We start from the raw sequence: 24725 nt of genomic DNA on the forward strand, positions 1-24725 counted from the left end.
GCTTGTTCATGTGAAAAAATAAGTATTTTCAGGGCTAAAAATACATTTAAACCTGTAAATTCTTCATTTCTATCAGTAACTGAAGGATCCCCCTCCCTTTAATAGGACCATGAATCTCCAAAACATTTAAAAAGTACATATAATAATCTATTTAACTTGGACACCATCAAAGAAAGATACAAAATTTAACTTTCTTTTAAAATCAAGAGCAAAAAACCAACCAACCCACCCCACAAAATCATTGAATCCCTGTAAAGCCTCTTGCTGTTGTTCAGTTGTGTCGACTCTTTTCAACCCCAAGGGCTGCAGCATGCCCGTCTTCCCTGTCCCTCACCATCCCCTGGAGCTCCAGACAAATCACCTGATCCTATCATTGTCCCAAACATGCATTTGTATTTTCAATCCTGGTGACCAGATCTAGTAAACATAGCTAGAACACTCCCGTCTCTAACACACTCCTCACACCTAATTAGTTACCAAATTGTACCATGTCCTACAGAATCTACCTTTACAAAATAAATCCCTTATTTCAGCAGCCGAAAGCAGACTCCGATCACTTAGATGTGCTGTTTATCTCTGGGCCTCCAATCCATTCTCTATGCTATTTCCACAGTACCTTTTATCACTTCCCTGATTAAAACAGGCTTCTAGGACAAGGGTCACTGTCTCTCACTTAGCATCTCCTTCTGATTGTTCCTGTTGGTCTGTGTCTCTGGACTCCTCACTGAAGATCCCCTTGCATTAGACACTGAATTCTGTATGGGTCTCTAAAAGTGGTGTGTGGTCTTGAACCTTTGCCCTTTCTGCCTTCTTCAACCAGATAACTCCATTTTCCCTTAAAATTTAGCCTGAGGGTGAAGCCTGCCCACCTGATTTGGATTCTTCTTTGCACTCCCACAGCTTCCTCTTCACACTATCTCCCACCTTCAAAGCACCTCCCACCACCTGGAATTTCCTGACACCAGGGAAACCCTCAGAAGCAGAGACACACACTCTCTCACTCAACTATGTATTAAATGTACATATACCTAACCTGGCATATAGTGAACAGTCAATAAATACCTGTCCTTTAGTGCCTATAATGCCTTACTTACAAAAGTATGCCTTGGGCTTCCCAGGTGGCACAGTGGTAAAGAATCTGCCTAACGATGCAGGAGATGCAGGTTTGATCCCTGGATCAGGAGGATCCCCTGCAGGAGGAAAAGGCAACTCACTCCAGTATTCTTTCCTGGGAAATTCCATGGATAGAGGAGCCTGGCAGGCTACAGTCCATGGGGTCGCAGAGAATCAGACCCAACAGAGCACACACACAAGTGTATCTTACCTTATAGAATCACTAGCTAGGTTCTTGGAAAAAAAGAAAAACCTATATTGGTGGGGTGGAGATTCAAGTCCTCATGTGAACCTGCGGAATTTCCATAAATGATATGCTTTGTAGTCACCAAAATAAAATAGTCAATATACTAAATTTTTTAAATATCAAAGTTATTTTAGCTACATTAAATTAATTACACAGTTACCTACAATTAAATTTCCATTTATTATTCCTTATATGCTAGAAACCTTTCAGGACAGCCTTCTCTGAAAGGTTCAAAAAATTCACTCTGTTCCATTAAATTTTCTTGTTTAACATAGTATGCAGGTGCTATAATAGATAATATTCAGAATGCAGGTACTATTATAGATAATATCAAACAAAGAGGCATTTGCTTTTCTGTCTTCCCTTTATACATCTAATAGCTTTTCATTTTGACTTTCAGCTGGAGCTTCCTGCTACCTCCTTCCTTTGCATGGTCATCCCAGTGCTCAACTCACTGTAAGTAATGAGAGTGTATTTTCCAAAGCCTGCATTTACTTTACCCACTTTGGATACATCACAGAAAACCTCTTACACCTCTTTCTGATCCCTTTTCTTCCTGACCTCTCTCCTGTCTATTCCAAACAGAAATTATTCACACATTTTCATTCCAACAACAAACATTCATTAAGTGCCTGAATAATGGGAACAGAGTTAAGATTTTTAATTCATTTGGTCTCAGAAAAGGTGCATACATATAAACTCAATCTGTGACTGTTCTCCACCGTGAGAAATGCATTTTGCAGTGGCAGATTGGTACACAATGCTATATTTATGTATAGAAATAAAATTTCATGAAACAAGACTTAACCCCTGTGCCCTGCACTAGAGCCTTCTACTGGGCTCAGTTCAGTTTCGATTCTTTTCATTTTGTTGTGTGGAGGCCTACTAAATTAATTTCATGCCCCACTAATGAGTCTAGAATTACAGTCTGAAAAGCACTATCCTAAAATACAGGAAAGCAATTTGTGTTTTGGAGAGATTACTGTATTTTAAAAACTAAACAGAGTTAAAAATACCCTGGAGGGGTTGGAGAGAGGATGGCAAAGGAAAAAAGGGGGAGAAAGAGAGGAAGGTAAAATAAACGGGGGGCTAGGGGGAAGCAGAGAGAGATAATTAGGAAAGTACATATAAGAAAAGCCAGAGAGGGTTAGAGAGAGAAAAATAAAGGCCTGAGTCAAAGAGAAAGAAAGACTTCCGTGGTCATTTCTGGGGTGAGAGAAAAAGTCACAACCTAGTTTCCTTGGATGGAGGAATTGTCACCATCATCTCCCTCCTGTGGAGCGAATGAGCTGCTAATCATCGATCATGGCTTCCCAACTGCTCTAATCCTTAAACTTTTAAAGATTGCACCCCTGGGTGTTTGGAAAAGATAACAAGAGTGACCCATGAAATACTTTTTTAGCCTGCAGCGGAGATGAGAGTATTATCTGCTAGGACTAGATGAAATCAACGGTGGGGTGGGAACGCCGGAGTGACATGTATATAGAGACACAGCATTGAAAATGACACCATGGAAAGTCAACAAAGTTGAGCTAAGCATGGCCTAGTGTCATGCTCACTTCATGGGTGTGAAAACATGCCCTGACTCTGTGTAAGAGCATCCTCTGATGAGTGAGAGGATCCCCTAGCCGAAGCCGAAACCCAGAGGCATTCCCTGTAAGATCAGCAAATACTTATTGTGAGATGTACTTAGCAAATAAACTCAACCTATGGTCCTAATACAGTAAAAAGTTACTTAGCTCATTCTCCATTGGAAGGATCCTAAATTAGACAGGTTTTACCAAACTCTATGTATTATATTTTGAACCATTTCTTAGAGACAAATGTTTAAACAAGTGAGACATATACCTGGAATAGGTGAGCCGTGGAATAGCAGGCACTAATAATACACATGTTCATGTTCTTCTTAACCTCCACTGATTGGCATATCTTGCTTAGTTAAAAAGTGCTGAGAACTGGGAGTGTACGAAGAGGGCAGGGCGGCCCTGCATGAACACAGTGCCCCACCTGCCCGGGCAGAGCAGGTTCTTCCCTGCAGGCCTATCTCACTCTGCATCTGGTCACGGGTGCAAGTGGAAGCAGGACAGAGAGGAAGAAATGTTACACCCTTGATGTGTTTACTGTTCTCCTCTATTAGAAGGCAGTAGGGAAACAAACAGGAGAGGGCAGAGGGTCTGTGAGCAAGCAGCAGAATAGGGGAACTAACAGGTGATCAAGGATGGATGAGGTGGGCTGAGAGAGATGCTCATGGCACCCCACGCATACTCAGATAGTAATGGGAGGGAGTGAGAGTCAATACATCTCAACAAACATTTACTGAGCACTCAGTTTAGGTACAATTCAAGAGGCAGCAGGGGAACTTACAACTTAGGATGGCAATAACCCTAAACAGCCGTAACACTGTTCCCAGGACGTCTTAACCTCCATGCCATGTTATGAATCAAGCAAAGTGTGCCTGCCCAGGAAGCAAGTCTACATTTGAGACAACATGCTTGGGATCAGGAAAAGAATAAAGGCATATTCTCTTTAATTATTAAAAAAAAAAAAAAGTTCAAGCTCAACAGGGCAGAAACACTATGTTTGCATCTGGAGCCGCCTATAAACCAGATCATGTCAGAGGAGCAAAATAAAGGCTGTTCACACTAATAACCCAGTATTTTTACCACTGTGGTTATAAAAGCAGTTGGTAACACTAGGCATTTACAGCTTAGTGATGGACAGCCAGCTCGTCTGGGTTTGAATGTCAGCTGCTGTTCGACCTTGGGCAAGTCAGTTAACTTCTCTGTGGGGTTTTCCCACCTGTAAAATGAAGATGATAGTTAAGACCTACTTCCTAGAGTTCTTGTGAGAAGTGAGTTGATACAGGTTAAGGTACTTAGAACAGTGCCCATCACACACTGCTCAGAAAATGTTGCCTGAGGTCATTTTCCCCTCATCACCACCCACACACTGAGGGAGTGGCATGAGTCAAAGGGAGGGTCACGCTCAAAGAGGATGTAACTGTGAGTGTTTGGGCTGACAGTGCAGACACTGACCAGTTTGGGGGTTAAGATCCGCTCCTAAGAAATGTCCTGCGAGAGCATGGGTGACCATGTCCAGCTCCTCCATCCAGTTTTCCATACCTCTGTTTCAGGAGCTCCTGGTTCACTGGCTCCTTGCCAGCTGTTCACTGTCAATATATTTTATATTGGTTGTTACATACCTCATTTAGAAAAGAAGTACTGGTTTGCCTCATAATTTCAAGAAAAACTGATAAGATTATGAATTGTCCAGAGATCAGTAGACACAAATGTATATAAACTTAAAATAAACTTGCTATATTTTAAAATATACTAGAACCTGAACCATAACAAGATGAGAATTTGGAGCATCTCACATAAATCTAATTTCTCTTGGTTTTGGCACAGCTTTAAAAATCTAAAATTGAATAGCTGACATTTTAAGAGCCTAGTTACAGAGTTTCAATTTAAAGCAAGTGCACACGCCGCATGCGCGCGCACACACACACCAAAAAACAACACTCTTGAGCAGTTACCATGACAACATAATACAAAGCCTACCAAGCTCTTTGTTATCCTGCTGAAGATGCTGTGCAAAGACACTCATGTTAGATTCTTTACTAATTAAGTAGAAAAGGTTAAAAAAATTCGAGGTCCACGTGGTTTTTTTTAATCTGTGCTAACACTCAGGAAGGCAAATACTAAATACTGTAAGAAAAAGAATTTAAAAGTAACTTATTAGCAAGACCAGTTACAGATCAAAGTAGACACAATGTTGATGGAAATGGGAAAATGTTTTTCTTTTATTTTGTATGCTATATTCCTTTCAACTAGACCTAAGAAAGAAAACCTGTTTCTAAGTTAATGAGCTCTTATGTTTTTAAAATGATAAAAAAAAGAATAGTGACAGAGGAGAGAAAGAAGGAATAAATAGACCTTTTGGAGGCTGTGATAAAATAATCTTGGTTCTCCTTCCCCTTCTCTGATTAGCCATCTCTGTGTCTCTTCTCAGTGTTAAACCCAGATCCCCTTAAGACTCACCTGTGGATCTTCTCAGTCTGCTATTCTCTTAAGTGGTGTCATCTTTGACCAGTGGCTTCCGTTACCATCAACATGCATTCACAATCCCAGAGCCTCTTTTCTGACTGCCTCCTAAACACGGCCACTTTGGTTCCCCCTTGAAAGGCAAATGGGGTTCTCCTATAGTGCTCTTTATCTTGATAAATGGCAGGTCCTGTCATTATCTTGATAAATGGCAGGTATTAAGTACCTATTTGCTAAGTGAATGAATGAATGAATGAATCAATCAGACCTACCGCACAAACCAAAAAACCTAACGACCATCCTTGGTAAGGCCTTTTTTCCATATTCAACTCCTCTCTATCTATTTCACTTCCTAAACATTTCCTAGATTCATCCCATTTCCAAAATTCTCCCAGCCACTACTCTCTAAGCCACCAATCTTTGCCTGGATCACTATAGTAGCCTCTTAACAATCAGGAACACACAGATATAGTACAGATAGAAGTCAGGCAATCAGCCAATGGTTTATTACGCTAACTGACAAAGTTGGACTAAGAAAAGGAAAGAGAACATTTACTAAATGTCAGCTCTATGCCAGACACTGATCTAGACGCACTACATATCCCACCTCACTTAATCACCACAGTGACCCGTTTTCATAAAAGAAACTCAGCTGAGCACACGGCTTCAGGGAGCCACTCCCGGTCACAACCCCTGCTTTGTTTGGTCCCAAAAAGCAGAGAACAATGATAAATACAAAGAAGAATGTGATGATGGTGATGATCACAACGTAATGAGATCACATTCCAGACATGGATCTAAGCACTTTGTATGCATTATCTCATTAAACGTGTCACCACCCTCCCAGGAAGCAGGAATTATTATCACATTTGCAGATAAAGAAACTGAGCCACAGAGGACTTAAAATTACTTGCTCAAGCTAAAAAAACCCAAAAAGTGGCAGAGTGTTTATTTAACTTACTAAACAGCAAGTTAAAAGAACTGGTGAAGATACAGTGCTAAAACCACTCCTGCCTTCAGGGGTCTTGTAGTGAACTTGAGGAGCTTGACTCCAGGGTCAGAGCTATTTTTTCATCCCGGCCGTACCCACTGGAGGGAATCCCCCAGCAACTTCAATCCCATTTCTAAAGGATGCATTTCAAGCACAGGTCAGGCTGCCAGCCTCTTCCGCATCCCCATAAATACCCAGTTCTCAAACAGGATACCAGGAGGACACGCTTTACTGCTTATACTGATTTGGTCACAATATTTCTCTTACAAAGTCTTAAAGTCATGAATACAAAGATTATTTTTACAAGGTCTGACCTAGTACTTACAATTTTATAACTCCATCTGGGCACCTGGAACAGAACTGCTGGCTGCTCTTGTCTTGTTTATGTTGACTCTGCCCCAGCTGCACAAATCTACAAATTATAAAATGTAAAATACAAATGTATAAAAAAGTAAGCTAAAGGAACTACCCGCCACAAATTCAGTAGATCACACAAACTGTACGGGTGTGCGAATGACAGTAATATACTTCTATCAGTAAAGCCGCGCCACGAGACGTGCTTTGTAAATGACTGCCTGATGTCAGAGCGGGTTTATGAGACGTAGAGGAGGAGGGGCTGCTGAAAATTTAAGTCATGACCATGAATGTACAAATGAAAGAAAACGTTTACTTTGCTGCATTCTGTTTACTCGAACGTGATCGAGAACCTGAGCCGAAATGTTCCTGAAGCCAGGAAGATGATCATAAGCCCTTGCATATCTGAGGGTGACCCAGCAGGAAGCAGAGGGAAACAAGGGGAGAGGGATGGTGCTTGCAGTGAGACAAATGACAAGGAAACGGCAGGATCCAGGCTAGAGATCCATCTCCTGAAGCAAGGATGCTGCTAAGAACCCAGGACAAGGACTTGGTTCCTCAGGACCACAGGAATCCCCACGCATACAGCAGCCACTACTAAGGGTACTTTCAGCAGAGATAGAGGGGACTGAGGAGACCACCTGCTGAGCATCACTGGCCCACCAGCCCTCCTCAGAGAAGCCTCCAACAGCACTAATCTGGACCGCAGCTAAGGGCCAAAGCAGGCCCCAGGCCCACTCAGCAAGGTGAGAGGATGCCCACTTAGCAATGGGCCACTGATACTTCTCAAGTACACCCATCTGAGGTGTGGCCTGTACTCCATGCATCCATCTTACTCTCAGGGATGCAGCCGGTAGTTTTTATTAGGTTTTTTCAAGGTCAGGAAAAGTGCTTCAGAAACTATCGATTATTAAATCATTGCAGTGCTATGAAAAACTTAAATTAGCTTAGTCTTGTCCAGCTTTCATCTTCAGCAAGTGAACATCATTGACATGTATACTTATGCTCTCTGCAGTAAGTAAGAGTCATGTTAGTCACTAACTCCAGATAATTCATTCTTCCAGACCATGTTGCTTACAGAGGTCTACTTCAACTGCTATAAAAGTTGAGTGACAGAGGGTGACAGCTGTTGTGAATGTACTGTGTCCAGGAGTGAGGAGGGTGTGGCTGAGTTCTGAATGACTCAGCTGACTTCCAGTAGGACAGTGATACATAGTCATACCAGTGCTTCTGCAGTTAAGAAATGCTATATATTTCTATATTTTACATATTCTACAGCAGATCTTATTAATTTGAAGTAGAAAAATAATCAGCTCAATGGATTCTGCAAAACAATACCCTCCTTTAAAAAGACCTGAAGACTAGTACTCATTTATATTACATTTTATGTAAGCCAAACTTACATAAGTGGGGCCATGTTCATTTGAAATAATTAAGGATTCTTAATACATATATTAATACTAGGTTGAGGGGGTGTTTAAATGGGTGTTTAATCCTGAGGTTTTTGAGGATCTGGGGGTGAGGAATTGTTTAGAGAATCTGATAACTATTAATCTTCTCTGCAAACACACACAGACACATTTTTATGTACGTGATTTTATGGATACCTTTTGGTAGATTTCCACCTTTTAGCTAGATCTTCATAATAAAAGTCTATAACACTCTGAATTGGTCCCTTTACATCACTGCTTCCTTTTTCCTTCTCAGTCCCCACTCTCACCAGCACATCCTCCCCCTCTGCCCACCCCAAGCTAAATTGAATACAAAGTCCTCAACTGCCAATATCCCAGGTTCATTTTGTAAGAAAGTACTTGATCTTGAGAATTTGTTAATGCAGGAATGCAGAAATGCATTTGAACTTCAGTTTGCAGTTTATATTTGGGCAGTGAAAATACGTGTTAAGTATCATAAACTTTTATCATTCAGGGGCCCAAGAGTCTCAGACAGTAAGTAGGCTTTTTAACTCCAAACATAAGTTGTTTCAGAATCTGACCTAAATGCTACTATTCCAAGTGGAATTCACTTACTTCTGTATGGTTGACTACTTTCAGTTTTTAAAAGTTATATTAGATGTAAGTTATTGTAATACATTTGCATTTGTCCTTAATTTCTCTTGAAAATACCTTACCTTAAATAAATGGAAAGATCGTCTTCTGAGAGGCCATCTGAGAGGTTGATTCCATACACCTCTTTCATGGGCTGGACTACATTCTGGGGGCAAAAAATAAGGGAATCAGGAAGAGTTCTTAGACATCTAGCACATTAATAATTTCCAAAAATGAAGAAAACGACCCTGTGAATTTTCCCATAAAAACCATCCCAACGTATTCATTAAATTTCTCAGTTAATGATTTTTTTTAAATTTTATTTCATTTTCACTAAAATATTTTATGGTAAAAAACTATTTGGTAATTACTAATTGCTTTTGTATAATGCAAGAGTTGGCAAACATTTTCTGTGAAGGGTCAGGCAATAAATACTTTAGGTTCTCTGGGTCACATCATCTCTGCCACAGCTGCATAATTCTGCTGTTACAGGGTGAAAGCAACCATAGATAACATATAAACAAATTGGTATGGCTGTAAATAGGTATGGCTGGTTGTAAATTAAACTTAGAAAAAATGCCAGCAAACTACTTTGGCCAATAGGCTGCACTTTGCCAATGCCCAGAATAACGGATTTAGTTCCCATATCATTCATTACATCTTATTTGCCATGTCTGCCTCAAATGACTTCTGGCTCTTTCTAGAAATCCAGTTCCCCTAAAGCTAAATTTGATTTTTCTATTGTTCACTTGCCTTTTGTTTTCCCTCAATATACTGTCAATATCAAATTCAACAGGATGAACTTCCCACTGGGATTAGGCAGAGATTGTGAGGCCCAGGGGCAAACCCTGCATTCCCATAATGTGCTAATAAGCAAGGGAACAAATAAATGGACCTCGAGTGGATGGGTTGCTCCAAGAGGGACAGGATTCTCTTTAAGAATTCTGAAGTGACAAGAAAGTTACCATTACACGTGGAAGCAAAAACACTGATTTCAGAAACCATTTTCAATAATGTCTTTGCCAAATGTATTCGTCTCTGCAGCACCTCCACCACTGCGCGTGAGAACGGTGGAGTGAGGTGATGTGACTCTTTCTGGCTCTCAGCCTTTTAGCTGAAAGCGGGATTCTGGAGCTGGTTGTCCAGAGCCTCACCGGACGGCACCCACTCCCGGGCCCTCACCTCTGTCACTTTGGCGCTGTCGCCCGCGTCGGTCATCTTCACTGGCGTGGAGCGCTGGGACATGGAGCCCTCCTCCTCCCGGTCAGTCCCCGAGTCGTCCTCCGAGCTGCTGGACACGGCCTCCTCGCTGGGCGGCGGCGGGGCGCTGGCGGCTGTCTTCCGCTGTAACACAGCTTCTTCTCTGTTGCTCTTATTTCTTTAAAAAGAGGAATGTGGATGTGAAGCATCTGTAACCTGAACCCTCAGTGCTCACCGTGTATCACTCTGTCCCAAAGCCTCAGTCCTGGAGAAGTGTTAAGAAAATGACGGTGAGAAGCTAGCGTCTGGATTCAAGTTGTGCTGAAGGGAAAAGTTTAATATTTTATCATGTACATGTACTGACCTTCTATGAATGTAAGCTTTGCTATGAATTCAGAAAATAAGCAAGTATGTGCTTGCAGTGTGCAGAAAAGCCTTTCTACCACTTGGCTACTGTGTCTTCCCCTTTGGTAACTGAAATCAGGATTTTCAAAATTTATAGTACAAGACTGTTATGTTTGAGATATTAGTGAAATTACCTATAAATTGTAGAAGCATCAAGAGACGGTCAATAGCCAAATCCATGTGTATTTCTGGCCTTTCTATGAATTTTTATCAATCAAAGTGGCAGCTGATTACTTGCACCAAAGTAATGAGCAACTGATGAACATAAACTAAGATTTTAAACTGTTTTAAAACAACTTAATTAGTAAATAACTATGTTTGCTGAAGATATCTTCTAATAATAGGGAGTGGATGGGGGGGAACAGAAAAAAGTACACATTATTTGCTTTTATTGCAGTGCCAAATTTGAGAGTAGTTAGAATACTGTTTTTTCTTAATTAAAAAAGTGTATGGTAATATTTTTGGCTTTTATGAAAAATATTTAATATATTTAATATTCTTACTTGAAAAAATTCTCTGCAAGGGACTTGAAATATAATATTCTACATTTTATAGAAAAGAAATATGTAATACTCTCTAACCATGGGTTAGATATTACAGAAAATAAATTCATTTCTGACTTTATGAAACTGAAAATTAAAGTTGATACATTTCAGCACTATACACTAAAATAAATGGTCATTTATGTATTTGTCCCAGGAACTCTATAAATTCTAAATGTCTTGAGGATGTTCCTTCTTTTAAATTCTTCATAGCACCTGGTCCAGGACACATATTTAAGTCACATAAGTGGTGTATCTGGGAAACAGTAATATCAGTATATATCTCACTGTATAATTCACACATGTAGTTAGAATCCAATTAAGACCCTGTACACACTCCCAAATACAATTAGAACTCAGAATTCAGTCTGGCCAGGGCCTAGGAGAATTCTCATCACTGGGATCACTCAGGTTAGCTGCAGTAACAGAGATGCATACACTAGGACACATTTCATTCCAGTCTCAAAGCATAAAGATTTAAACATGGTTTGTGCTCTTCCTCATACTACTGTATACAATAAAATAACAGTCATCCCCCACACAATGTTAATGTAATACACAGAAAATCCATTAAGTCCTCTGTCTGAGCATTTGCTTTAATGTTTTCTCAGGATGCCAGCAAAAACAAACACAATGAATATACATTTTTACATAAGTCTTTTATGTTGTAGGAAACAGAGGATGCAGAGTTATTAAAGGACATACATAACATCTGTTACCTAACTTTATGCCATCTACAAAATTCCTAATTTAAGTAAAATGTACTGTGTTGCTAAAATTCCCATAAATTCAACTTTCAGTGTCAAACATGTTTTAATAATCCCAGTGCTATAAATAAGCTACCTGTATACATGCAGTGGGTTTCTCAGGTGGTGCTAGTGGTAAAGAACCCACCTGCCAATGCAGGAGACAAAAGAGATGCAGGTTCTATCCCTGGGTCAGAAAGATTCGCTCGAGGAGGAAATGGCAGCCCACTCCAGTATTTGTGCCTGGAGAATCCCATGGATGGAGGAGCCTGGCAGGCTACAGTCCATGGGGTCACAGAGAGTCAGACACGACTGCAGTGACTTAGCACGCCCATAGATCCAGTATATGTACCATGTTCTAAACTATATGACCTTAAGTTATTAGTTTTGGGTGAAAATTATATTGAAAGTGCTACATTATTTTGATTTAAATCTTTAAAATTTTATTCTACAAGGAAATCTTACCCCAGTACTGATTTTCCAGTTTCATCTGGCTTACGTACAGTAAACGGACTTGGATCAATACCAACGGTCTTAGGCATGAAGTCACTGAAGAAAGGGGAAAAAAATTCCATGTGAATCACTGTTCATCCAGATGATATCAGCTTCCCTCTCTATCCACATTCTTATACTATTCCTTCTTAGCCTTCAGAGGTATGTGTATTCTAAGTGAAATGCTCAAGGGAGTTTAGGTGATCCGGGCCATAAGACCCCATGAATTAATGGCACTCGCTAACTTCAATGTTAGCAGTCTTCACTGTGAATTTTCTCTGATTAAGAGGCCCAACATTTTGAATTCAAGATTTTGTTTTCTGGAGCAGAGTTGATATCTGAATTATTATTAAGATGCATCTCTGGTTGTATATCATGATTCATTTTCAAGTAAAATTAAACTCATAAAACTGATGGCAAGATACTAAGCCGCTCGGTTTTATGGACAATGTTTTTATTACACTATACCACCTACGGAGGCAGACACAGTTATCAAAAACACAGTGGTATGAACTGAAGTATCAACATCTGTCTCATTAGTGTGGAGTTAATTCATTATAACACTGGAACACTTTAAATAGAAACTGTTAATTTACCACTTACTGTGATAAGCTAAAGCTACTTCCTCATGATACAGGGGCTACCTTACTATTACTGCTGAAGCCAGACAAAACTCCTTAATAGATGCCAATGGTTACATGATTTATGCAGATAAGACTCCTAACTTCTGGCAAGGATACTGCTCCAAGCAGGTGACTCAATATTACATTTTTTGAAGGAAAAGAAAGTAATATTGAATCTGACTCAAAATGCCTACTTAACAGTTAGAAAATGTTCCTTTCAAATGTAAGTGGTTTAATTTTTCTTTCTTTTTGAACTACTCAGTTGATCCTCATGATTTATGGATGATATATTTGAGAATTTGCTACTCACTAAAATTTATGTATAACCCAAAGGAAAATGACGATAACCTCACAGTTAAAACTGCTAAACTTTAACAAGTATAACTGAAAATCAAGCAAGTAAAAATTCCAAACTTTCTGTCTGAAACCAAAGCAAAATGTAGAGTGATTTCTAGGAAACAAACCATGAAATATGTTTCAACATGTACTATATTAAGTTTAGGCATACATATATCACATTTGAAGGAAATGTGAAACACAAAAGGTAAATACAAGAATGCAAACTTTAGTATAAAGCATAATGATCAAAAAGCTGATTTTCTGAGCCTAATTTTCTTAATCTAGACCCATAATTTTCCTAAAAGGCCCCATTAAAGTCCAAAAGAGACAGAAAAATGACATATGTTCAAAGGTAACAGACCAGGATGGAGAGCTGTCCAACAATAGAAGGACTGTCTCCTGAGTAATGGGCTCCCAACTGTAGAAGGAATTTCAGAGGTTGGACAACCACCTGTAGCAGGCATGCAGAACAGTAAAGGAAGACATAGCTAAACAAACTAGGAAAACCACAGTTCCCAATGCTTCCAGTTTCAGAGAATTCACAACATACCGTGCTGAACTCGTCATAGCCAAGCAAAAGGTGTCATCAAAGCTACTCAGCTCGTATGGTCGAAAGAACTCATTGTGGATGTCAATCTCCTCTTCATATTTGTGAAATTTCTTCACTACTAACTTCTTTAAGTTCGCAGCACAGATAACTGAGAGAGATACTGCCTGTTACTCTTAAAAGTCTTCAGATTACATCTCATAAACATTTCTGTAATGTCAACTGTGTTCACAGAGAGTACACTGAACAAGGCTCAGACTGTGCCTCTGGCACTTACACGCTTGGAACTGAAACCAGATGTGTGCACAGAATATACATTGCAAAACTGAGCAAGACAATCTCTAAGGAGGTGGAAACCTTTGGGAGCTGGGGTGGGAGTGGGAAATTATTTAAGAAATCAAATCACTCAATTCTTTAAATTCCTTTTTTCTCTTCAATAAACACCCTCTTCCTTAGAGATAAACATTGTGCAGCTATTTTATTAAATTTTCCATTATATTTAAAATCTTCTTTATTATGGGCAACATTAGGTTGTTAAATTCCTATCTTTTTTCCCAGAACAACTGAATCTTCTTAGCAGCAGTATGATTTATTATTTTGCCCAGAATTTCAAGGTTAACAAATGCTTTTTAAAAGCTAATTAATAATTTGTTAAGAACTCATTTGCAATCTTCTTACTTTATGGGCTTCACCATACCATCCAAAAATGGGATGGTCAAACGTGACTAGATGGAATCTTCAACTGGAGTGTTCCAGATTGGCAATAGATCGTCATATCCTTTCACAATTGAAAAAATTGGCTTGTCCACAGTCGGAAGAATCAATAATAGAATCAAAAATAAACTATTTCAAACTGGTCAATTATTTAACTTTGGAAACATTGTTCTAATATGTTAAAATACATTTTAAGGTATTCTTTGAATGTAAAAACTTTCCTGCCTTTCTGACAAATTAATATATAATTTAATCTTCAGTGACTAAAATATAGTTTTATACATACATCTGTACCTTTTTTCATGGCTTAGATATAGGGAGAGTTTTTATTTCTCCTTGTGAATGGGTCCTCACTTCCTCCCTACTCCCCCCAAATATGTAGGAATATATTAAGTACTAATTTTAAATGATAAAATAATATATCCACTAAATATCTGAGTGACATACCTGATAACTGGTAAGACACAATACAAGGTATTGGCCTATTTAGACAAAAGAAGTATAATACAATCTCTACCCTTTAAAAAAAGCTAAGATGTTATAATCCTCCTATCTATTATAACAGCAACATAACAGTGAATAGTCATTCATTTTTTTCTAATGAAAAGAATGCTTCAAGATCATTTAAGAATAATTTCTAAATAGACTGGCATAAAAACTAAAGGAGAAACAGCGTACCTACCTTCATCGTAAGGCAGTGGTAAATGTTTTATTACCTCTGGCGTCCACCAGTAAGTATAACTATTTAAAAAAAAAAAAAGAGGATTAAAATGGGCCAAATGTAAATGTTGGTTTTCTACAATTCACTAGATAAAATGTGTTATCTAGACAAACTGTGGTGGGGGGTGGTTAGTACTAGGATAACAGGAAAGGCTCCTAAAGTTTTGCTTGAGGCTGAAGTTATGCTTTAGAGCAGTGCTTCTCAAAGGTAGCATACACAGGAATCACTTGAAAATTCTGTTAAAAGGCAGATTCTAATTCAGTAGGTGGGGCCTGAGATTCTGCATTTAAGACAAGCTCCCGGTGATATCAAAGGGGCTGGTCCTCAGACTACTTTTTGAATAGCAAGGCTTTAAAGCATGAAGGGAAAAATAAAACAAAACAAAGCAACAGAAAAGGGATAAGTCTGCTGCTTACAAAGAATTCATTCAGTCTTTCACCATTTATTAAGCACTTACTGTGTGTCAAACACTGTTCTATGCTTTAGAAATGCCATGTTGAAAATAAAGAAAAAGTAGAGCTACAGGATTGTTCCTGTCTTCACCAGCACAAGTTTCATGCTGGAAAGAGAAATACACAAGATAAGAGGGAACTGTGCACAGCCCAGGAGGTGGAAGGAAACAGCACAGCATCTCGAGGAGCACTCAGGCGTCCTGGTAGAGTTGTGATCAATACTCTTTTTAAAGAGCAGAACTGACACCGGAAATGGGCAAATGTAGTCTTGATGTTCAAAAATGAGAGGGTGAAAGACTCCAAAAACTATACAGCAATGAGTGTGATGTCAATGCAGGCAAGATAGCAAATCAAGTATTTACTAGAGATGGGAGTAACCTAAGAAGATGACCAGTGACTTCTATGAATCCACATCTATTCATAAAAACAAGCCACACCAGGCTATTCTCATTTCCTTTTCTAAAAAAATCAGATCATCAGATCAAAGGAATGAAAAAGACATGGGCTAACTCATTTAAGAGGGTGTTTGTGTGTTAGACAAAGAACTCACCGGGAGGCAAGCACAGGCATAAATTCTAATGATGGCAGACAGAATTGGCAGAGGAGGAAAGCAGAGAAGGTATCAGCGCATATATAAATAAATTACTAAAAAATGGTTACTTAGGAAAAAGAAGAAAACATTATAAAGAACATGTTTTAACTCAGAATGCACCATGTGGAGAAAAAGAATTAAGACAGAATTAAGAGATCAGGCCATAAATTTAAAAAAATATATATTACTAAACTGTATCTCCTTATGCAAAATAAAGCTTAACCATACTTTTCAAAAAAGCTAGAGTCATCAAGACAGTATTGTACTGGGGCACAAAAACAAAAATATAGACCAATGGAACAAGATAGAAAGCCCAGAGATAAACCCACACACCTATGGGCACCTTATCTTTGACAACAGAGGCGTACAATGGGAAAAAGACAGTCTCTTCAATAAGTGGTGCTAGGAGAGCTGGACAGCTATGTTAAAAGAATGAAATTAGAACACTTCATAATACCACATAAAGAAAAACTCAAGATGGATTAAAGACCTAAATGTAAGACCAGAAATTATAAAACTCTTAAGAGGAAAACAGGCAGAATACTGTATGACTTAAATAATAGCAAGATCCTCTATGACCCACTTCCCAGAGTAATGGAAATAAAAACAAACAGGTGGGACCTAATTAAATTTAAAAGCTTTTGCACAGCAAAGGAAACTATGAACAAGGTGAAAAGACAACCTTTAGAATGTAAGAAAATAATAGCAACTGAAAACTGACAAACGATTAATTTCCAGAATATACAAACAGCTCATAAAACTCAATACCAGAAAAACATCTCAATCAAAAAGTGGGCAACTATGGAAGATGGTATGGAGATTCCTTAAAAAAACTAGGAATAAAACCACCATATGACTCAGCAATCCCACTACTAGGCATATACCTTGAGGAAATCAAAACTGAAAAAGAGACAACACCCCAATGTTCATTGCAGCACATTCACAATAGCTAGAACATGGAAGCAATCTAGACGTCCATTGACAGATGAATGGATAAAGGAGCTGTGGTACATATATACAATGGAATATTACTCAGCTATAAAAAGGAATGCATTTGAGTTAGTTCTAATAAGGTGGATAACCCTAGAGTCTGTGATACAGAATGAAGTAAGTCAGAAAGAGAAAGGTAAATATTGTATACTAATGCATATACATGGAATCTAGAAAGATGGTACTGATGAGTTTATCTGCAGGTCAGCAATGGAGAAACAGACATAGAAAACAAACTTAAGGACATGGCATGGAGTGGAGGAAGAAGAGGGTGACATGTATGTTGAGAGTAACATGGAAACTTACATTACCATATGTAAAATAGATAGCCAATGGGAATTTGCTGTATGGCTCAGGAAACTCAAACAGGGGCTCAGTATCAGCCTAGAGGGGTGGGATGGGGAGAGAATGGAAGGGAGGTCCAAGAAGAAGGGGACATAGGTATACCTATGGCTGATTCATGTTGATATTTGGCAGAAAACAGAAAAATTCTGTAAGGCAACTATCCTTCAATTAAAAAATAAATATTTTTTTCTTTAAAGTGGGCAAAAGACTTAAACACCTCTCCAAAGAAGATACACAGATGACTAATGTGCTAAGTCACTTCAGTTATGTCCAACTCTTTGTGACCCTACGGACTGTAGGCTGCCAGGCTCACCTGTCCATGTGATTCTCCAGGCAAGAATACTGGAGTGGGTTGCCATGCCCTTCTCCAGAGAATCTTCCTGACCCAGGGATTTAACCCATGTCTCTTAGATGACTAATAAACACATGAAAAGATGCTCAACATTGCTCTTTATTAGAAAAATGCAAATCAAAATACAATGAGATATCACCTCACACCAGTCAGAATGGCCATCATCAAAAATCCACAAACAATAAATGCTGGAGAGGGTGTGGAGAAAAGGGAACCCTCTTGTACTGTTGGTGGGAATGCAGACTGACACAACCACTATGGAAAACAGTACAGAGATTCCTTTAAAGACGAGAAATAAAACTACTATATGACCCAGCAATCCCACTACTAGGCATATACCCCGAGGAACCCAAAATTGAAAGAGACACATGCACCCCAATGTTCACTGCAGCACTATTTACAATAGCTAGGACATGGAAGCAACGTAGATGTCCATCTACAGATGAATGGATAAGGAAGTTGTGGTACATATATAGTGGAATGTTAGCCATAAAAAGGAATGCATTTCAGTCAGTTCTAATGAAGTGGATGAACCTAGAGCGTATTATACAGAGGGAAGTAAGTTAGAAAAACAAATATTGTATATTAACACCTATGTATGGAATCTAGAAAGATGGTATTGATTAACCTACTTGCAGAGCAGCCATGGAGATGCAGACATAGAAGAAAAGATCTATGGACACGGGCTGTGGGGAGGAAGGAGAGGGTGGGATGAATGGAGAGAGTAGCGTGAAACACATACAACTACCATTTGTAAAACAGATGACCAATGGGAATTTGCTATATGATCCAGGGAACCCAGACCGAGACTCTGTGACAAGCTAGAGGGGTGGGAAGGGGTGGGAAGTTCGAGGGGGGTTCAAGAGGGAGGAGACATGTGTATACCTAGGGCTGATTCATGTTGATGTATGGCAGAAATCAGCACAGTACTGTAAAATAGTTATCTTTCAATTAAAAGTTTTTTTTTTTTTTTTTAAAGTCCAACTCTTCTAAGTGGGTCTCAGAAGGAAAGAAGCCCAAAGAAATACCTGCCTTGGGGAAGCTGGGCTGAGATGGATGGAGGAGGAGAGCATCTAAGAGGATTGAGCCCAGGACCGGGAGGCATCACCTCCCCCACCAGCACATTCACCCAGGGGAAGAGCCCCTGCACCGGGACAGAGATCTGCTTCCAGACCAGGTATCAGAGGACAGGAGGTGGCAGGTGGGCGCCACTTCCTCCTCTGCATAAACACCTAGTAAGTCGGCTCCTTTTCTCTGTTTCACTCCCGAGTGTTAAAGAGTGTTCAATTCCATTGGCTCACATAGAAAGGTTAGGAAGATTTTAAAAGGCTCTTTAACTCCACTAGTAAACTTGGGAGCTCTCTGAAATAACATATATGGATCTGAGCAAAGCAACTGATATATGTGAACAAAACAGAGACGTGTGGGCAGGATGACAGGACAGTCAAGTGTTGACAGCATGGTTAGTTAACAGCTATTGAAATGATTCCAACCAAAAATCACAGAACAGTGTCAAGGTGGAGGGAGTTGTAGGGTGGTATCCCACAGGGCTCTGATATCCACCCTATTCTATTCAAGGACTCACCCTATTTCATCAAGGACTTACACTAGGATCAAGATAGCCAACTGATTAATTCTGAAGAAGCTACAAAGCTAGAGGAAATAGCTAATAAATAGGATACGTGTTTACGTATTTTTTCTGGAAGCAGGGAAAGCATATACAAGCATGACAAGGTGGCAGAGATAAGGCACGGCAATAAAAGTTCTAGTGCATAGGAAGCCCAGAGAATTAACATTATGGTAGCACTGCTGAAAACAGTCAATGTAACTTTGTACTTCATGATAAAAAAACAGATTACCCAGGACAAAGGGAATGATGGTACCACACTTGGCACAAATTAGACCAAACTCCGACTACTATTGGACCCGGGTTTGAATTCCACAGTTTAAAAAGAGCACTGACATAAACTGGAATATGGAAGAAAGCCTTCTGAATGCTAAACAGACTTAAAATCACAGTATAGGAGAAACAGGTAAGGAAATGGAGCTATTTAACCTGGAGAAGAAGAGGCTTTGAGAATGTGTGAACCTGTCTTCAAATATTTAAAAGACCATCAAGTGAATGAGAAAACTGTGTTCTTAAGGTCTCAGGGGGTTAAACTAAGATGAGTAGGTAAAGTTACAGACAAACGGATCTCAGCATGATATGAGAAAGAGTAGTGTAAGTGAACTATCCAAAAACGACTGCCTGCCAACCTGACAGATGCTGGTTGACAAACCAACCAAGCCCCACCCAGGAGGACGCAGAGGGAACTCGTACATCAGACAGAAAACAGTGCCAGGAAATCTCCCAACTCTGAGTCAAAGAGATAATTAATGTATAATGCCTAAAAATACCCTGGTGACTTTGTTAACACTGATTCAAAAATGGCATCTGAGATGATATATGACATATTAACCTATTTCAGAACAAAGCTTCAATCAGCAGTTTTGAACAGATTCATAAACATGGGATTTTTGAGTCACAAAGTAGTTATCTCAAGAGAACTGGTTTGGATGAATTCCAGGCAAAGCTAGTTTATCCCCCCCTTCCTTTATCATTTTATAAAAATACTATTTCAGAATAAATCATTGGTAAACAGTGTAAAATACAGATGGTCACAAAGTGTGGAAACACAGACAAATACATAATAAAGTGTTCACTGATAGTATGTTATAAAATAGATCTTAATCATCCAAATAACCATGATGGTATGGTCACTCACCTAGAGCCAGACATCACAGCATGTGAAGTCAAGTGGGCCTTAGGAAGCATTACCATGGACAAAGCTAGTGGAGGTGATGGAATTCCAGCTGAGTTATATCAAATCCTAAAAGATGATGCTGTTAAAGTGCTGCACTCAACATACCAGCACATATAGAAAACTGAGCAATGGCCCAAGGACTGGAAAAGGTCAGTTTTCATTCTAATTTCAAAGAAGGGCAATGCCAGAGAATCTTCAAATTACTGTATAATTGCACTCACTTCACACGCTAGCAAGGTAATGTTCAAAATCCTTCAAGCTAGGCTTCAATAGTATGTGAACCAAGAACTTCCAGACATACAAGCTGGATTTAGAAAAGGCTGAGGAACCAGAGATCAAATTGCCAACATCTGTGGGATCATAGAAAAAGCAAGAGAATTCCAGAAAAACATCTACTTCTGCTTTGACTGTGTGGATCCCAACAAACTGTGGAAAATTCTTAGAGAGGTGGGAAAACCGAATCACCTTACCTACCTCCTGGGAAACCTGTGTGCAGGTCAAGAAGCAACAGTTAGAACAGGACATGAAACAATGAACTGGTTCAAAATTGGGAAAGGAGTTCATCAAGGCTGTATATTGTCTGCTTATTTAACTTGTATACATAGTACACCATGTGAAATGCTGGACTAGATGAATCACAAGCTGCAATCAAGATCTCTGGGAGAAATATCAACAACCTCAGATATGCAGATGATACCACCCTAATGGCAGGAAGTGAAGAGGAACTAAAGAGCCTCTTGATGAAGGTGAAAGAGGAGAGTGAAAAAGCTAGCTTAAATCTCAACATTCAAAAAACTAAGATCATGGCATCTGGTCCCATCCCATCACTTCATGGCAAATAGATGGGGAAACAGTGGAAATAGTGGCAGAGTTTATTTTCCTGAGCTCCAAAATCACTGTAGACAGTGACTGCAGCTGTGAAATTAAAAGATGCTTGCTCCTTGGAAGAAAGCTATGACAAACCTAGTCAGTGTATTAAAAAGCAGAGACATTACTTTGCCGACAAAAGTCTGTATTGTCAAAGCTATGTTTTTCTTTTTTTCTAGTAGTCATGTACAGATGTGAGAGAACTGGACCATAAAGAAGGCTGAGCACTGAAGAAGTGATGCTTTTGAACTGTGGTGCTGGAGAAGGTTCTTGAGAGTCCCTTGGAAAGCAAAGAGATTAAACCAGCCAATCATAAAGGCATTCAACCCTGAATATTCATTAGAAGGACTGATGCTGAAGCTCCAATACCTTGGCCACCTGATGCAAAGAGCCAACTCATTGGAAAAGATCCTGATTCTGGGAAACATTGAGGGCAGGAAGAGAAGGGACGACAGAGGATGAGATGGTTGGATGGCATAACTGACTCAATGGACATGAATATGAGTAAATTCTGGAGACAGTGAAGGGCAGGAAGCCTGGCGTGCTGCAGTCCATGGAATCACAAAGAGCTGCACATGACTTAGTGAATGAACAACAAAAAATAAGTGATAAAATAATATTATCTAAGTTTCTAGACTCAATGGTCATTCTAAATGATTTTTAATAAGTATTACAACTAAGGAATGTAGTCGTTTTAAAGAACACTAACACACTGATGAAAGAAATCAAAGAGGACACAAACAGATGGAGAAACATACCGTGTTCCTGGATTGGAAGAATCAATACTGTCAAATAACTATACTACCTAAAGCAATCTATAGATTCAATGCAATCCCTATCAAGCTACCAAAGGTATTTTTCACAGAACTAAAACAAATAATTTCACAATTTGTATGGAAATACAAAAAACCTCGAATAGCCAAAGTAATCTTGAGAAAGAAGAATGGAACTGGAGGAATCAACCTGCCTGACTTCAGACTCTACTACAAAGCCACAGTCATCAAGACAGTATGGTACTGGCACAAAGACAGAAATATAGATCAATGGAACAGAATAGAAAGCCCAGAGATAAATCCACAAACCTATGGGTACCTTATCTTTGACAAAGAAGGCAAGAATATACAATGGAAAAAAGACAACCTCTTTAACAAGTGGTGCTGGAAAAACTGGTCAACCACTTGTAAAAGAATGAAACTAGAACACTTTCTAACACCATACACAAAAATAAACTCAAAATAGATTAAAGATCTAAATGTAAGACCAGAAGCTATAAAACTCCTAGAGGAGAACATAGGCAAAACACTCTCCGACATAAATCACAGCAGGATCCTCTATGACCCACCTCCCAGAATACTGGAAATAAAAGCAAAAATAAACAAATGGGACCTAATGAAAATTAAAAGCTTTTGCACAACAAAGGAAACTATAAGTAAGGTGAAAAGACAGCCCTCAGATTGGGAGAAAATAATAGCAAAATCTAGGATGAAACAGATCACCAGCCCAGGTTGGATGCATGAGACAAGTGCTCGGGCCTGGTGCACTGGGAAGACCCGGAGGGATCGGGTGGAGAGGGAGGTGGGAGGAGGGATCGGGATGGGGAATACGTGTAGATCCATGGTTGATTCATGTCAATGTATGACAGAAACCACTACAATATTATAAGTAATCAGCCTCCAACTAATAAAAATAAATGGGGGGAAAAAAAGTAAAAACACAAAATAAAAAAAAAATAAAGAACACTAACAATACTAATATCTGTTGAACTACTATGTGCTAAGGATTTATATGATCTCATCTGATTCCCAGACAAACCTACAGGTCAGAAATTATCACTATCTCTATTTTACTGATGTGGAAACTGAGAACTGAACCAGTTATATGTCTTGCTTCCGGTCACACAGGTACTAACTGCAGGCAGTCCCTCCAGAGCCTGGCTGCTTCCAGACTGTGTGGATCATGTGTCAGACCACAAGTAGCAAGTACTTCCCATTCATATTTTATTTAATCCTTAAAGTGACCTGTGAGGTGTGTATAGTCATTTCCTTTCTATAGTTGGGAAAACAAGATTTCCAGAGGTTTAGAAACAAGTCTAAGGTCACACACCTGCAGAAAATTCAACCCAGCTCTACCCTAGTGTCCATGCTCCAGTCTGGGTATTGCCTCTGGCTAATTCTTCTGAGAATCAGCATACGGATTTAACCATCATCAAAGTAACTAGTATCGGTGGGTGACTAGAAAGGCCAAAATAAAGTACTGAAATTTATCCTACAGTCTTTATTAGTACAGTTGATAAGCAGTTTCAGTTGTTGATGCCAAAAATCAACTTTTGGAATGTTCACATTCTAGAGAAAAAACAAAACAAGGAGACCAAGTCAACTGTGAGAGTCACAGTACCTACTTTGATAAAAGTTTATTCTCAGTGGGAGGTGTTTAGTTGATTTACTTACTGTACTGTCTAATCAGCTGCATAACCTCAGTCAAGACACATTTTGTCTGCAACTCAGTTTCCTTTTTTTTAATTTTAAAACTGGGAATGTAACATCAGCTTCCTTTTATTCCCACAAATAAGCACCAACACTGCCTGTCTCAGTTACGTAACTCTAGGTTTAACTTATGCTTGTAATTTACTAGCAATTTAATTTCAGCAACAGAAAATCGAGTTTTGCTTGTTCCCCAAGTTGTATCTTAATAGCTTCAATACTTTAAGGTAATATAAAGTTGCAGAAAATCAACCATATTTACCCATAGTCAATTGCATCAACAAAGCTAAATATAGGTATTTACACTTCTCTCTCATCAAATAAACATAATTAGCTCCAGATTTTTTTGTCAGCAAAAATTCATGGCAATCATTTATTAATATAGTGGAAAAATCAGCACTGCTTCATTTATAGGGAAAGTAAGGTCAAGCATTAAGCTGGTTATTCCAAGAAAATGTACTTAAAGGAACAAAACTGAGAAACATATAAACTCTTGACATTTTCTTAATATTTGAAATATTCCTGAAGTAACAGAGAATTTGGTAACGTCTGTAACATTAGCACTTGCTAATTCACGAGTTGTTTGTGGTCTGTCCACACAATTAACACAGACCGGCAATGAACCCTGTAGTGTTCCCAAGGCACTGTTGCACAAAATGAGGGATAGGTCACATGGATGCTTTGAGAGGAGAGCCTTAGGGGTAGACTCGACATCTCAGGC

The 24725-nt window shown here is 39.1% G+C and overlaps 1 protein-coding gene across 2 annotated transcripts in view; it reads right to left on the bottom strand.

Annotated features, from left to right (window-relative positions):
- The window catches only part of FIG4 (FIG4 phosphoinositide 5-phosphatase), a 158612-nt gene that overhangs the window by 43128 nt on the left and 90759 nt on the right, over positions 1-24725 (bottom strand). For both annotated transcript variants that reach the window (XM_065911332.1, XM_065911331.1), the window contains 6 exons: positions 15084-15142; positions 13691-13838; positions 12152-12235; positions 9976-10171; positions 8877-8959; positions 6720-6806 (listed from right to left, as the gene is read on the bottom strand). In XM_065911332.1, coding sequence (XP_065767404.1) covers positions 6720-6806; positions 8877-8959; positions 9976-10171; positions 12152-12235; positions 13691-13838; positions 15084-15142 — 657 coding nt within the window. The remainder of the gene's footprint in view (positions 1-6719; positions 6807-8876; positions 8960-9975; positions 10172-12151; positions 12236-13690; positions 13839-15083; positions 15143-24725) is intronic.

The sequence above is a fragment of the Muntiacus reevesi genome, chromosome 19, assembly GCF_963930625.1.
Source record: "Muntiacus reevesi chromosome 19, mMunRee1.1, whole genome shotgun sequence".
Taxonomy (NCBI): Eukaryota; Metazoa; Chordata; class Mammalia; order Artiodactyla; family Cervidae; genus Muntiacus; species Muntiacus reevesi.